Source organism: Scomber scombrus, chromosome 7 (assembly GCF_963691925.1).
Source record: "Scomber scombrus chromosome 7, fScoSco1.1, whole genome shotgun sequence".
Taxonomy (NCBI): domain Eukaryota; kingdom Metazoa; phylum Chordata; class Actinopteri; order Scombriformes; family Scombridae; genus Scomber; species Scomber scombrus.
The window spans coordinates 26812973-26827320 of NC_084976.1; the positions used below are offsets into that span (position 1 = coordinate 26812973).

Sequence of the window (14348 nt, forward strand, 5' to 3'; positions counted from 1 at the left end):
CTTTCAATCTTCGCATCTCCCCCCCTCTCTCTACCCCTCCGCGTCTCTGAGGCTGCTTTGCAATTCATAGAATTGGTAATTTGCTATTGGGACAAAACGTGAAGGGAAAAATAATCAGATCAACCGGGAGAGGTAGTGAGGAAGGAGCCAGGAGGAAGAAACACAAGGTTTCTCTCTCCAAGTTGCTGCTTAGTAAAAAATGCTTCAAGAGGTAAATGATATAAGAATATAGACTATTTCATTTTCTGGAATATGTTACATCTACATTTCCAGGGTTGGAAAGGAACCCAGAACTGCACACCATCCTGGCAGCGAGGATACAGTGTCATCAAAATTAAATCAGATTGTTTTATGATAAATTATAAATGATTGTTATCAGATATGGCAGTAAACCTTGATAACGTCCATTTTATTGCGATCGGGATTTCAAGAGAAGATACTGAGTGATGTGAATAAATTGTGTGTAATATCTGTCACCTCTGTCACCTGCAGCACAGTGTGTGAGGGGGTGGGAAGGGGGGGGAGAGAGAGAGAGAGAGAGAGAGAGAGAGAGAGAGAGAGAGAGAGAGAGAGAGAGAGAGAGAGAGAGAGAGAGAGAGAGAGAGAGAGAGAGAGAGAGAGAGAGAGAGAGCGTATCTTGGCCCATCTTAACTAAGTGGGTGGTGATGATGAGATCATACAACATTGAAAATTACCGAGACAATACAAATAAATGACATACGCGGAGGCTTTGAAATAGAGCAAATGCTTTCAAATTTGTCACACATTTACAGCAGCACTCACAGACACATCACAGCGCTTATTTACACGCCTCTCGTTGTGTGGGTGGCTGCAGAGCTGGAGCATCGCGCCTTATAATCTATTTAAAATGAGGAGCGCTATAATCATCACTGACCTATTATAAAGGTGCACGAGTGTGTGTTTGTAAGTGCTTGTGTATGGGTGTGTGTGTGTTGGAGGGGGGGGGGGGCAACCCTTCAAAAAGATCTCCTTACTCCCCCACGTGGTTATTTGCAAAACAACCGACCCAAACTCAGGGAAACCTAATCAAACCCCGCTGCTGCAGCCCTGTTCACCTTCCACAGAGACAGAATTGGAGACAAAATGAGCATTTTCTGCCTAATAAACAGAAAAGAGGCTGTGTGTACGCGCGACCTATCAATTGGGAGCAGCTATGCGGAGTGAAAGTCCTGTTTAAAAAAAAAAAAAAAAACCTCAAATAGACATTTAATAAATAGAACATATGTTTTTCTATAACATATGTAAGATCGGAGCTCTTCCCATCCTGTGCGAAAAATGCGCTGTAGCCATGCTCTGAAACCCTGCGCCTATTGAATGTGTCCCTAGTGGGCTTGAATCGGAGAGGAGCCAATACAAGCGGAGGGGAGGCGTGTCTTCGCTCTTCCAAGACCTCCCAGAGCAGGTTGTTGCGTTTTGGCTCTAAAGCCTGGAGACCTCCGAAGTGCTCGTCAGTTTTCGAAGTAGGAGCCATGGCGACAACAGCTCAGTATATTCCGAGGAATAACTCCTTACCGTCTAACCCGCTCATGCATCCGGATTCGGATAGGATGCACCAGGGGACGACCTACAGAGAGGTGCAGAAAATGATGCACCACGAGTACTTGCAAGGGCTTGCGGCTACCAACACGGGGCACCCAATGAGCCTGACGCACCACCAGTGGCTGCCCACCTCCAACACCGACTGGTCCAGCGGCACCCACATCGGACAGCAGGAGCACAAAGCCACCGTGCAGGCGACCCGAGAGGACCTGAGCAGCGGCTTCCACCACAGATCTCACCTGGTGCACCAACAGACACAGAGTAGCCACCATGGTTCGTGGGCGCCCACCACAACACACCACTTATCCCCGCTGTCCCCAGCATCCAACGGCCACCAGTCACTGGTCTACTCCCAGCCTGGATACACAAATCTCAACGCAATGCTGAGTCCCCAGCCCGGCTCCCTGCACCATGGTATGCGGGACCCACTCCTCGACGATTCGGGCAGCCACGACAACCAGATGGAGTCGCCCCAGCAAGCGTTCAGCCACCACCAGGACCACTCGGACGAGGACGCGCCCAGCTCCGACGACCTGGAGCAGTTCGCCAAGCAGTTCAAACAGCGGCGGATCAAACTGGGCTTTACGCAGGCGGACGTTGGCTTGGCCTTAGGCACCCTGTATGGAAACGTCTTTTCTCAGACCACTATCTGCAGGTTTGAGGCACTGCAGCTCAGCTTCAAGAACATGTGCAAACTTAAGCCGCTCCTAAACAAGTGGCTGGAGGAGACAGACTCAAACACGGGCAGTCCCACCAATTTGGACAAGATTGCTGCGCAGGGCAGGAAACGAAAGAAGAGGACCTCTATTGAAGTAGGGGTGAAAGGGGCGCTGGAAAATCATTTCTTAAAATGCCCAAAGCCATCTGCTCATGAAATCACCAGTTTAGCCGGCACCCTGCAGTTGGAAAAAGAGGTTGTCCGTGTTTGGTTTTGCAACAGAAGACAAAAAGAGAAAAGAATGACACCAGTGGGGGTCCCTCACCCGAATATGGAGGACGTATATTCCCAAGCAGAAACCCCTCCTCTACACCGCACACTACAGAGTCCTGTGCAGTGACTGTTTTCATGAACAATCCGAGTATTTCCGCGGGGGGATAGAAAAGGGAAAGGGACTATGGAGTTTACAGTATTTAAGTTTGGCTTTTGTTTTCCTGAGAGAAAAGAGACATGGAAAAGTTGAACGGATGAGTTTTGACCTTAGTATTCGGAGATCGTCATGTCCAATAGATGGCAAGAGGGAAAATGTTAAGAAAAAAAATCCTGAAAAAAAAAATGCTACTACTGATTCCGTGCGCATTTAAAGTGAAACAAAGTTCTTTATTTACCAAAATTATATGGAGGAGACATGCATATAAAGTAAATTTGATATCCCATGGCTGTTTCAAATGGGGAGTAATTAAAGTTGGCAACTGAGGCCATCTCCTCCTGGTGTAACATGAACTGTTGGCGCTCACCAGAATGAGGTGGTTGCCTGAAAATGATCAACACTGGAGATGAATAGCCTACACTGAATGAACATTTTGCTTTTTCAGGCTTAAACTGATTAACCAGATTTCTGAATATTAGTGTATACTTTCTTTGTTATATTATGTGTGATGTTTTGGTTGAAAATACTTTAACTTCAGTGTCTCTCTTACTGCAGACTGTCTATGATTTCTTCTTCATTATTTGCTATAGGTACTGTAACTCATCAGAGAAGCCTCTCATTTTTTCTCTTTACTCAGTGGGAGTTGGTGGTGGTGGTGGTGGTGGGGGGGGAGTGATGGAAATTATGGCACCCGAAAAACACTCATAATCAACATTTCAGAAAAATGTTCAATGCAACGGGACGTCTAAGTTCTGACTGCATGCCTTAAAAAAATATATTCAAAGCTTTTCAAATGACCACGTCGAAATTTGCAAACAGCACCAGACGCTAAAAAGGGCAATGTGGATTTTAAACACACATTTTCTTCTTTTCTTTCGGGGGGATTGATTTGTTGTTTTTTCTTTGCATGGAGCACTTATTCTTTAGTTGATTATTATTATTATTATTATTATTATTATTGTTATTATTATTATTATTATTATTATTATTGCAATTTGATATTTGTTATTGAAATTGTGAGTGAAGCTGATCTCAATATAGGCTTAAACACAATAAATCCCATGTTTACAGGTTCCTGGTTGTTACCACTGAGCGCTGTCAGCTCACACTGCTTACTGCCTGTTATCCTGTTGTATTCCAAAACATTTCAAGAGAGATTGGTCAAATACGAAACGAAAAGTAATAAATAACTCAGGTAACTTCAGTGCCCCATGTCGGAATATCACGCCAGTACTCGATTTCTGTTCCTCTGTGTTTTTTCATATGTTTTGATCTGGTTAGAACAACACCGTTTCCTTTGTCCAATAAATCCACTGTATTATATTAAAACGCTGGACAAAAAGAAAATAATTCCTTAAGGGAAAGCGAGTAAGGGACTTACTTTAGATATATTTATTTTTTTCTGACCTTAAAGGACATCTGAAAATCTCATGCGTTGTGTGTCATTTCTTAATGTTGGACCAGTCCAAAAGCCTACAGCAGTGCTATTCAATACAGTTGAGGGAAACTTCTTCTTTTTTTTCAAGAAAAAATAATAATAATAATGATAAAAAAAAGATTTTAGAGAAAATGTTGCCAGGATTATTTCCGATGTGTAAATATGTCCAATATGTAAACTTGTATTTGTTCTGAGATATTGTTTTGTTTTTGTTTCTTTCCGGGCAGTTTTGTACACTTACTAATTCCAAGAAGATATTTTAATATGATTTCATTTATGAATCTGACCATTTATATATATATATTTATTTCTTAAACGTGTTTGGAGCTTTTTGTTTAGCTCTGTTAATGGTTATGTTGCAGTGGATTTCAGTATGTTTTTCTTTTCGTTTACTACATTGGTTGTATGTTGATTGCTAAATGTAGACTGCAAAGTCACATTTATATTTATGTTATAGTAATATTTTATTACTTACATAAAACATATATACAAGAAATGGTCTGTTGTCTTCATTAAGATCCAAACCACTCGTCCTTTGTTACTGTCTATTGTAGCATCATCAGGTAAACAAGATAAACATGATCATAAAGTTTAATGCTGTTCAGTGTGCTGAGCATCGGGAGGTGGTGAGCACATCATGTGTTCAGTTTAAATAGCAGTGATTCGTTATGTAACAGGGGGTCGTTTAAAATCAGAAGCTGTGTGTTTGTGCTGTTAAGGGGGATAGACAACAGTATTTTACCTCAGGCATTCCCTGCTAAGTTCACACAGTCTCTGACGTTGTTCGCATCTTTGTGTAATCGCAGTATTAAATTGTGCAATATTAATAACGAATTATTGTCTTTTCATTGAGTGGTGATTCTTATTTTTATTCTTATCATTATTATTATTATTATTATTAGTCAGTTACTTTTTTATTTAGAGTAGCCTAAATAGGCCTTCTTCCATCATATTGAAATGTGAGCAGTTTCCCCTTAAATAAACCATCGCCCATCACTTGTTATGTTTTAAGCATCTAAAAGGCAAATTGTGACGAATCTTTGATCTGTGCCTGCAGGCAAAAATCAGCCTCTTTTCCAAAGATAGATGGAGAAAAAACACATATAGGATAAACAAAAACGGCAGGCCCTAAAGTTTCATAAGAGTAAATATAGGCCTACATTCACAGGCAACATATTTGATGTTATTTTTCACCTCAATAAATACACCATGTCTCTATATCGTCATAGATTAAATAGTCTTAAAGTTAGGCCCGTGTGTCTTCACGCCACAGCGGCAGTGCGCAGTGTTTCCACATTTACATCTGTAAATATCAGACCAGGATACTCTTAGATTACATGGAGAAATTCATTACACACGCTAATAAATCTAAATTTTTCTAAACCACCTTTACGGCTTCATTTATAAATGATTAAAATCACCGTGAAAAGTTAGAAAAGAAAAGATGCAGCGACAGTAAAATTCTTACATTTTCAAGAAGTTGAGGTTTTGTTGAAGAAACGTAAACTTGTCTTCATTTATTGCTGCTCCCCAAATCATAAGAGGCTATTTGAAATAGTTAACAGGAGTAGCTATATTTAAATATATAGTGGAAGAACCGTTTCATTTCTTTTTCTACGAAAGTGGACTTTTATCAAACGTAAACACGCAATACAAAGTTACAAATAGACTTCACAAAAACACCGATGTCAGATTTTGGAAATAGACATGTCATCGTTACTCGGTAATATAGTTGCTATACCATTCAAACAAACCAGTATCCACGAATATTTTCCTCAAGAGTGCGTAATTTGATTTTTATTAAAAGATAAATGTGTGTGCGTCATTTGTGCAGCCGTGTCGTGCGCCTGCCAAGACTGTAAAAACACGGCACAGTGTAAGTGTGCTGAAATGTTTTGACAGGTCTTTTGTGCTGCTGTGATGCAAGTGAAAAAAAGTGTCTTTGCAGTGGCTGAGGTGGTCAAACTGTGGGAGAGGAGGCCAACATAAGGAGCAAACGAGACCCAGAGAATAGTGAGCCACAGGCGCCCCCTGCTGGTAAAACCTGGGTACTGCGCCACTGAGCTCTATCTCAAAGATTTTCTAGAAATAAGCAACAATAAAAGCGATAACAATTTATGTAAAAGTTATCTCATCATCATTGCCATTATTTGTGTTTGTGTCCTTAAAATACAAGTGGCCAGAACATGCATTACAAGTTGCTTTACACGCTTAATCAGCTTTCACCTACAGAAGTTTAGGACAAAGACTAAAGTTGTTTTCCCTTTCATGTCAAATAATAGGCTGATAAAAAACATTTCAGTCGTTTTTCTGAAGATTAAGCAGCTACACCTCTGTTGTGCAATTATGTCTGCCCCTGTGCCTCTTGACTATTGAGGGCCAAAAAAGAAATATGTTGTCAGATATCAAACATCAAATCTCACAGCATCAGAAGAGACACTCAAGCCACCAAAGGCCTCTATGTGACCTGTGGAAATGGAGTGAATTACAAAACACAGAAGCACACAGAGTGGACAGAAGAAGGTGAACTAGAGTCCATAGTAGACTACACGAGAAATCACAATGAAGAAATCTCAATCTGTAGACAAGAAAGACTGTGTTGACTGGTACCAACTGTTATTTTTTGATGATATGCAATTTTTATTCTGTACCGTATGGAGGGACACAACCTCCATTATGCCGAGGAATCAATAATACATGAGCAGAACTCATCACAAAACAGCAAAACCCAGCTATTTGACCCACAAAACACCACAGTTCATCCCTTTCACCTTTCCTCCTCTTCCCCTCTCAGCAGTCTGCTCTCCTGCACTGAGTGGGCCCTCGGCAGCACTCGCAGAGGAGCTCCAGCCTCAGCAGCGCACAGGCGCTTGTGAGCACCAATGCCTCCTTCATCAGGGAAGTATCGTCACACACAGGAGATGTGGATTAGTGATGATTAGCAGGGATTATGGCTGGTTAATGGTGGGAAAATACATTAGGAACCATCGGCTCTGGGAGGGGGAGGGGATTTCACTCACGCTAGCGGATTTGCATTGATCCACAGCAAATGAATGAGGATTAGCAGCATCAAGCTATCTGCCAAAAGATAAATAACATTAAGCGTATTATACGCCAACGCCTGTTATTAATGACATTACAAACACCACTACAATGTTGGCAATTATGGAAATAATGGGAGCGGCTGAATAATGTACTTGTTTGGGATTCTTTGGATTCCAGATCATCCTCATGTACAGAGATGTGGGGTGATGCTGGAGAGCCAAGCTGCCAGTGGGCTGAGAAGCGCATAGTCTTTGGGTACCACCTTCTAAGAAAGCATACTTTAAGGGGTTTAATTAATGGCTTTGAGTTGCCAGGCTGTGAAATTGTGTCTTCCTTCACCATTACCTTATGTAATTGATCAAAAACAGGCCTCCAACTGACAGTTTGGACAAGGAGTACTTGCCACCTGGAAAACAGATGAAGACCACTTGGACCAAAAGCCATTCATCTACATCCCATACCATATGATATCAATTTAGTTGAAGAAACCTTTACTCATGATTTATTCACTTGAAGTAACTCAACAAGTGTGCAGTTCATAACCTGGCAACACAAAATCTGTCCTTAAATTAATTGGTTACTACTTATCTATATGTATAAATAAACAATTTATTAAGCATTAACAAAGACAAATATGCAAGCTTTATTAAAGAGTGGCATCATGTTAACTTTAGCTTGATGCCACAGATATCAACCTCAGAAAAAGCACATGGAAAATACTTGTTGCATGAATAACACTCAAATAAGGATAACCTTTAAATAAATGCACCCTTTTCTAATTTTGGGCAGGGAGTGTAAACTTTGTTTGGGTCAATTGTGAAACATGATTGACAGCAATCAAGGGATCCGACCATATCATCCTCTGCATAGCCACAACATATCACTTTGTAGGTGGAAGAGAAAAACACGCCCATTCCTCCATCTAACACCCTTTTTAACCTGACAGGTGAAAGAGCCTGTAGCTTTTTTTACTCTCTATTACTTTCTCTTCCTGCAGTCTGAGTTCTCCTCTCCTCTTTTCCTCTTTTACCGTTTATGTAATAAATACTCCACTCCCACAGTGAGTGGCACAGAAAGGGGGGGATGGGGACTGGAAAAAGAACAGAATAATGCATTTTTTCATCAAAAATTCCTTCTCTTCCCCTACCTCAAGGTTTCCTCCTCTGAGCCACTTGAAAGATGGGCAACAATGTGGCCACACAGTGAACACCTAGTTACCATATGAAACACTCCAGCAGTGAACTGGAGGAGACGGAGAAGGGAGAGGAGAAGTCTTGTGTTATTTATGATACTGGGCCTTGTAGCTATATGGGTTCCCCCTTCATGTCTACTCCGTGGTATGGCCCCCATATGCGAAGGGGTATAAGTGCAGCTTTAGAAAGTTACTCTCCCCTCCCCTCTGCATCTCTTTGCTCCTCACTCTGAGGTTTTGAAGAAGAGAAGTAGCCCGTCTCCCTCTTTCATGGCTTTGAGGGACATTTTATATCGCCTCAGGTGTCTGTCACTGTGACTAACAGTTCTAAGAATGAAGAACTAATATTTCAGGAACTTGCCTCCAGGCAGCTGCACATAGATGTTCTTGTTGGTGGCATACAATGAGAAGAAAGGCATACTTAAGAGGCACTCAACAACAGCAATTACTACTGATTCAGTGAGCTAGTTGGTATTAAACAATGGCAGTGACAGCCTTAGCAAGTGATAAGAAAAGAGTGGAAAAGGTAAGATAAATACAATCATATGCACTGCACCAGCTGTCTTCATTTTGTAGGATTTCTGTCACAAAGCTGCAAAGAGCCCTAGTGTTACACTAATCAAACAAAACAGTAATAATTATTGTTCTGTTTATTTATTTATTGGTCTTTTCAGGGCCTCATGATTCATCTGAAATCATACAGCACAGCTGCTAAGGAAGCCTTTTAGACTTCTGCACAAGGTTGAAAAGTTAATTGTTGCACCTAAAAGGACATGGCAGTCCCATGTTAAAGGTTGTCTCCTCTCTTCACCTTCAAGCCTGGCTTTTGTCAACTGTGGCAAAGGCATTGCAATGCCTCCTTACTTCAATAACAAGGTTTACTGCAGAGAAGAGGGGAGAAACAGAAAAGATGAGGCCTTGCAGCAAAGAGACACATACCGGTAAACAATGGGAAGGTCATCTAACCATAGAGTGCACTGAGATTTTCAGGGCCTTGCTGCCAACAAGGATATTCAAAAAAGAAAAAAACATGGCTATTCAGAGATCACAAATGTATAGGCACAGCAGCAGAAAGACAATCTTTTTGCATACCATGAGCAGTTTTATTGTTTCTTGGAGACATATGGACAGTCTAGGAAATGCAAAGGCAGTACAAATGTAACTCTGCTCTACACTGCTTGTGTGCCAGCCCTATAATCCAAACTCAAACAATATTTTTGTGGTTGTCCTTTACCCATGACTGATCCTTCGTGTTATGCATGCTAGAATGGATATTATATTGTGAACCCCTGCAAATTGGAGCCGGACAATAAACAGATCATCAAAGATGATCCCGCTACCCCTGACAGTCGGCTTTGCCCCGCAATGCTGAGTTCAAAGGACATAGATCGGTGGGCAAATGACTGCTGTTGCTCAGCACACAGTCAACCGAAACAACAACAAAGATAAGGCTGATGGAAATAAATAAATAAGGATAGAAGAGAGGGGGGGGGATAAGAGAAGTAGGGGGGTAGACGCAGCGCAGAGATGAAATGGAGACCTGCCACTGTGCTCAAGGACACCGCGTGCCACTATGTAATTAGAAATGTACACAGATGATTTGGATGCAGCGATATGATTAGGCAAAGCAGTCCCCAGTCTTAGGCCTAATCAGCTCACTTCTGAGAGATACTCCAAGACTCCTGGTTTGTGTGTGTGTGTGTGTGTGTGTGTGTGTGTGTGTGTGTGTGTGTGTGTGTGTGTGTGTGTGTGTGTGTGTGTGTGTGTGTGTGTAATAAAAATAGAGGGTGTGTTACACACTACAAGGCATTCTCCCCTTCTCCCCTCAGTACAAGCTCTGGGATGGTACACTAGAGAAACTGGCATACAGACACTTATGCCAGTACAGACATAAAGTTAGACATTCACACAGGGGGGAAACAGAGGGAGAGGGATAGACATTCAGATTTATTATGAACATGCAAAATCTGTTTATGATGAGAATTGGAGCCTACAATTATAGAAGGAGAAGCTAGAATTGTGTGTACTGCATGTATGATGAACCCTTGGTGCTTAGCCAGTGTCATGTACATGCATTGATAAAAACACAGGGTGCACTATCCAAGAAACACATTGGCATGACAAAAGTTAAGATTAAAAAGGAATTTGGCAGAAGCCCTGATCATACAGATTTGCTCATTAACAAGTATAGTTAGTGAGTAATAATGTACTTGACTGGAAGTTCAATTCAAGAATATCATGAAAGAACATGTCATTGCTCTGAGTCAGCTTTTGGGTCAAACTTCAAACCAATCTTTTAAAAAGCACCACAGTCTGAGGTCATCAAGAAGAATTGAACAACCACACCTAAAATCTTAACACATATGTGCCCTGGAGCAAAAGTCATGCACAAAAGAGGCGATGGTCCACAAAGACCCAAGTAATGAGCAGAGGCCAATTAAAAAGAGCTGCTCCCTCCTCCTCCTCCTCCGCATCTACCACCTCCCATTCTCCTCCTCGCTCTATCTGTCCTTCTGTCGCTCCTCCTCCAGTGGCTTGTTATTGATCACCTTTAACCCCGTCTCTCAGTGGTGTCAAAACTACCATTTAGGCTCATCCCTAGGGCTGAGCGTGTGTCGATCGCACCCTGCCCTATAAATCATTACTTGGAAGAGTGGCTGGGGAGGCTTTGGCCTGCCTCGAGCGCAGAGGGAAGCCCTGACTTTCACACACACATTTTGGCAGAGTCCAACCCCATGCCCCAAGGGGTCAAGGGTCATCGACGGTCCCATGGATTAGAACCCAGACACCCCCTCTAACCCTTGTCCACCATCCAACCAACGTCTATTCCCTCACAAGCCTGGAAGTGACACCCTTTTGATTTTTAAATAAGACAAAAGGTCAATCGGCGTCCTGCCCTGTCTTTTCAGTGTTCTCACTCCTAGTACGTGACAGTTCTTCTTTATTCATGATGGATCCTAATTTCTGTCCTGTTGCTGCAAACTGAATGAAAGATGAGCAAAGTTATACTGTAGGTAAGGTGTAAAGGAAAGTTCACAGAATGATATGGCTGAAAGAGTTTGGTGCTGCAGGTCATAGGAGGCCTTTGTCACCGTCTATCTCTTCGGCTATCTGTGTCGGTCTCATACAAACTCTCCTTACCTCCTCCTGGGCTCAAGGCGCCTCATCGCCTCAGTACATGGCTGCATATCAGCCAGATGCTCCATCCGCCCACAGTCCCCCTCCCCTTCTCTTCACCCTCCTCTCTCCCCACTAACTCCCTATGCAGTTCTTGTAGAGAGTCAAATAAACAATTGTCTCCAATCCTCTCTCTCTCTGTCTGTCTGTACGCATGCTGCTCTCGTTGCAGTGGTCAGACTAGGTCCGGTAACCTTCCTCAGTCCCAGTCAAGGGTCCTTGGGATGAAGGGATGAAGGGATGAAGGGATGAAGGGATGAAGGGATGATGGGCAGAGGTGACAGGTCCTTTGTTGGGGTAAAGACTCAGGACCCATGGGTAAGCACACAGAGGATGGGGCAGGGGAATCTATCAACCTCCTTCAATCCAGACCCTTCATATCCCACGGGATGATTGCTAGCTGGTGCACGTACATTTTCTCAAATACAATTTAAGTACAATTTTGAAATATTTGTACTGTATTTCCTTGTTATATTCCTATATAGATCGTATTATCAGCAATACTTTTTAAAAACTTTAATCAATCAATCATTTCTATTTTTTTTCATAAAAAACGCATAATGATCGTATAAAGTACAACCAAACAGTATGTAAACTAGTTAAACGTCATCTGTCATAATCATCCAGAATTATAATGTAACATGCAACACTACATTAACTGGAGGAATTACCCATAATGCATACTTGAGTATACCACTCGAGAGTACTACTGCACTTCTCATGAGTAACGTTTTGTATGCACAGATTTCATTTGTAATGTATTTTTACCTTGTGATTAGTGCTGCAACCAACTTCCACAATCCAAAATTTTTTCTTAAACTATGATTCAAAAAGATTAGGAGATTACTAAAAATAGCTGGGGGCTAATTTTCTGCCAGTTGACTAATTGTTGTAGCTCTAATTGTGATATTATTACTTTTACTAAAGTAAATCATCTGGATACTTCAACATACAAACTACAAATCCCTATTGGAAAGCTTCCATCTTCATATGATTTATGCAGCTATGCAATGTATTGTATTTTTATAATTTGGCATCACACTCTCATACCAATCAGCTTGCATTGCTAGCTTGCAGAATAAAGGTGATGCATTGATGTTGAGGGGGGGGGATGGTCGTGAAGCAGAGCAGAGGGTATGGATTTAGTATCCATTGTTGGTAGGGGTTTCCCATGTGCCTCTCCACCCACTCCACCACACCCACTTCTCCCCTGCGGGACGGCACTGCCAGGGGGTGCAGGCGTGGGACAGGACACTTTGCCACCAAGGGGATTAAGTGATGTGGCACCTCTTTGGTGCACATGACCAAAGCAATTAAATAGTGGCCCTAGGCCTTTGGTTGGTTTGCCATTACTAAACCAGTGACAAAGCAGCATATTGGGCTTTTCTATCCATACATGTGCTATCTGAGGTGTGAACACAGGGGAAAAGGACTACAGGTATGGCAGCCTCCAAGACATGAGGCAGCTGAGTGATGGAGAGTGAAGTTTTTAACCATAAAGTATGTGCTATGTGCATGTTTTTGTATGTGTGTCCATATTGTTCTGCATGGACATTTGTATTTGCTATGTGTGGAGTGTAAGCAGGGTTTGGTGGCTTTCTTATCTCTCCCACTGTCTCTCCCACTCCCTGCAGCCGTCAATTAGCGAGCCCGGGTGTGCGAAGGTCTTGTGCTCTTTCACATAAGCCTTTGTTGCTTCTCTCTCCCTCTCTCCCTCTCTCTGTCTCCCCCGTGTTTGAAGATTGAGGAAAGACACAAGGCAGGTTGCTGTAGCTCCTCTCTGGGGTGTTGGTTGCTGTGTGCCCTTCTGTAAGCCTGCCTGGGCCTGAAGCAGCAGACCACAGAGTCCACAGAGCCTTGAAACACAGGAGGGATAACACAGGCCTGGCCATGGAGTGCCAACCTCCGTCGAAAAAGAATGACCATCATCTATGCAGGGAGCCAAAATGCCCATGAGATATGTATAGTATATGTATACATAGACTCTTAGCTTCAACCAACAAAGAGAAGACGGACAGGGAAACTAATCCAGCACTACAGAAACCTTAACAGATCAAAATATTGTTTTAAGTAAGTAACATAGACTCTGGTATTAGAATAATATCATTAATAACTGACGATGTAGTGTCTATAGTATGAAGAGGGAAAGAGAGTGGAGGTAGAGGAGGAAGAGAAATCCAAGAACTAATAGAAAGGCAGGGAGGTAGTCAGATGAGGGCACGAATGGAGAAAGGAGAGCGGAAAGAAAGGGGTGAAGAAAGGAGATAGGATGATTAGGGTGACAAAGGAAGGATAGATGTAAGGAAATGGGTAGGTGAGGAAGGAGGAGAAGAAAAAGAATCAAAAGGTAAAGAAGAATAAACAGGAATTGAGGCATTTTCTTTCTTTCATTTCTAATTTTCTTGTAGTTCTTGTAGTTGTAGGATGAAAAAAAAGAGAAAGATTAGGAGAAAAGGATGGATTTTAATTATAAATTATGGGAAGAAAATAAGATTCAGGGACAATGAAAAGGAAAAAGAAGAGTATGGGGTGTGACAAAAGGAAAATGAAGAGGGCAATGATGAATTAGACATGAAGAACAAAAGATCTGGATTAAAAGCTCCATCATGTTTTATATGTGCATACTTACAGTTTCATATGCTGCTCAGGCTAAATAGTCACTTTCTCTGAGCTTACTTTAAACAATCTACACTGTAAACAACAAGGGTTCTGGATGGTTCAATAGTGACATCTGTACCAACTGCAGCAACAATTTACAAAATGACGGTTCAAATTCTATATGAGATTACTCCTCTCAATAACCAGTTTTTGTTTTACACACACACACACACACACACATACACATATA

The 14348-nt window shown here is 42.0% G+C and overlaps 1 protein-coding gene across 1 annotated transcript; it reads left to right on the plus strand.

Annotated features, from left to right (window-relative positions):
* The first annotated feature begins 1490 nt into the window (after positions 1 to 1490).
* Positions 1491 to 2893, plus strand: pou3f1 (POU class 3 homeobox 1). The gene has a single exon (XM_062422756.1). It carries the CDS (start codon positions 1491 to 1493, stop codon positions 2616 to 2618), a length of 1128 nt encoding a protein of 375 aa, XP_062278740.1. The 3' UTR covers positions 2619 to 2893.
* Positions 2894 to 14348: the final 11455 nt, after the last annotated feature.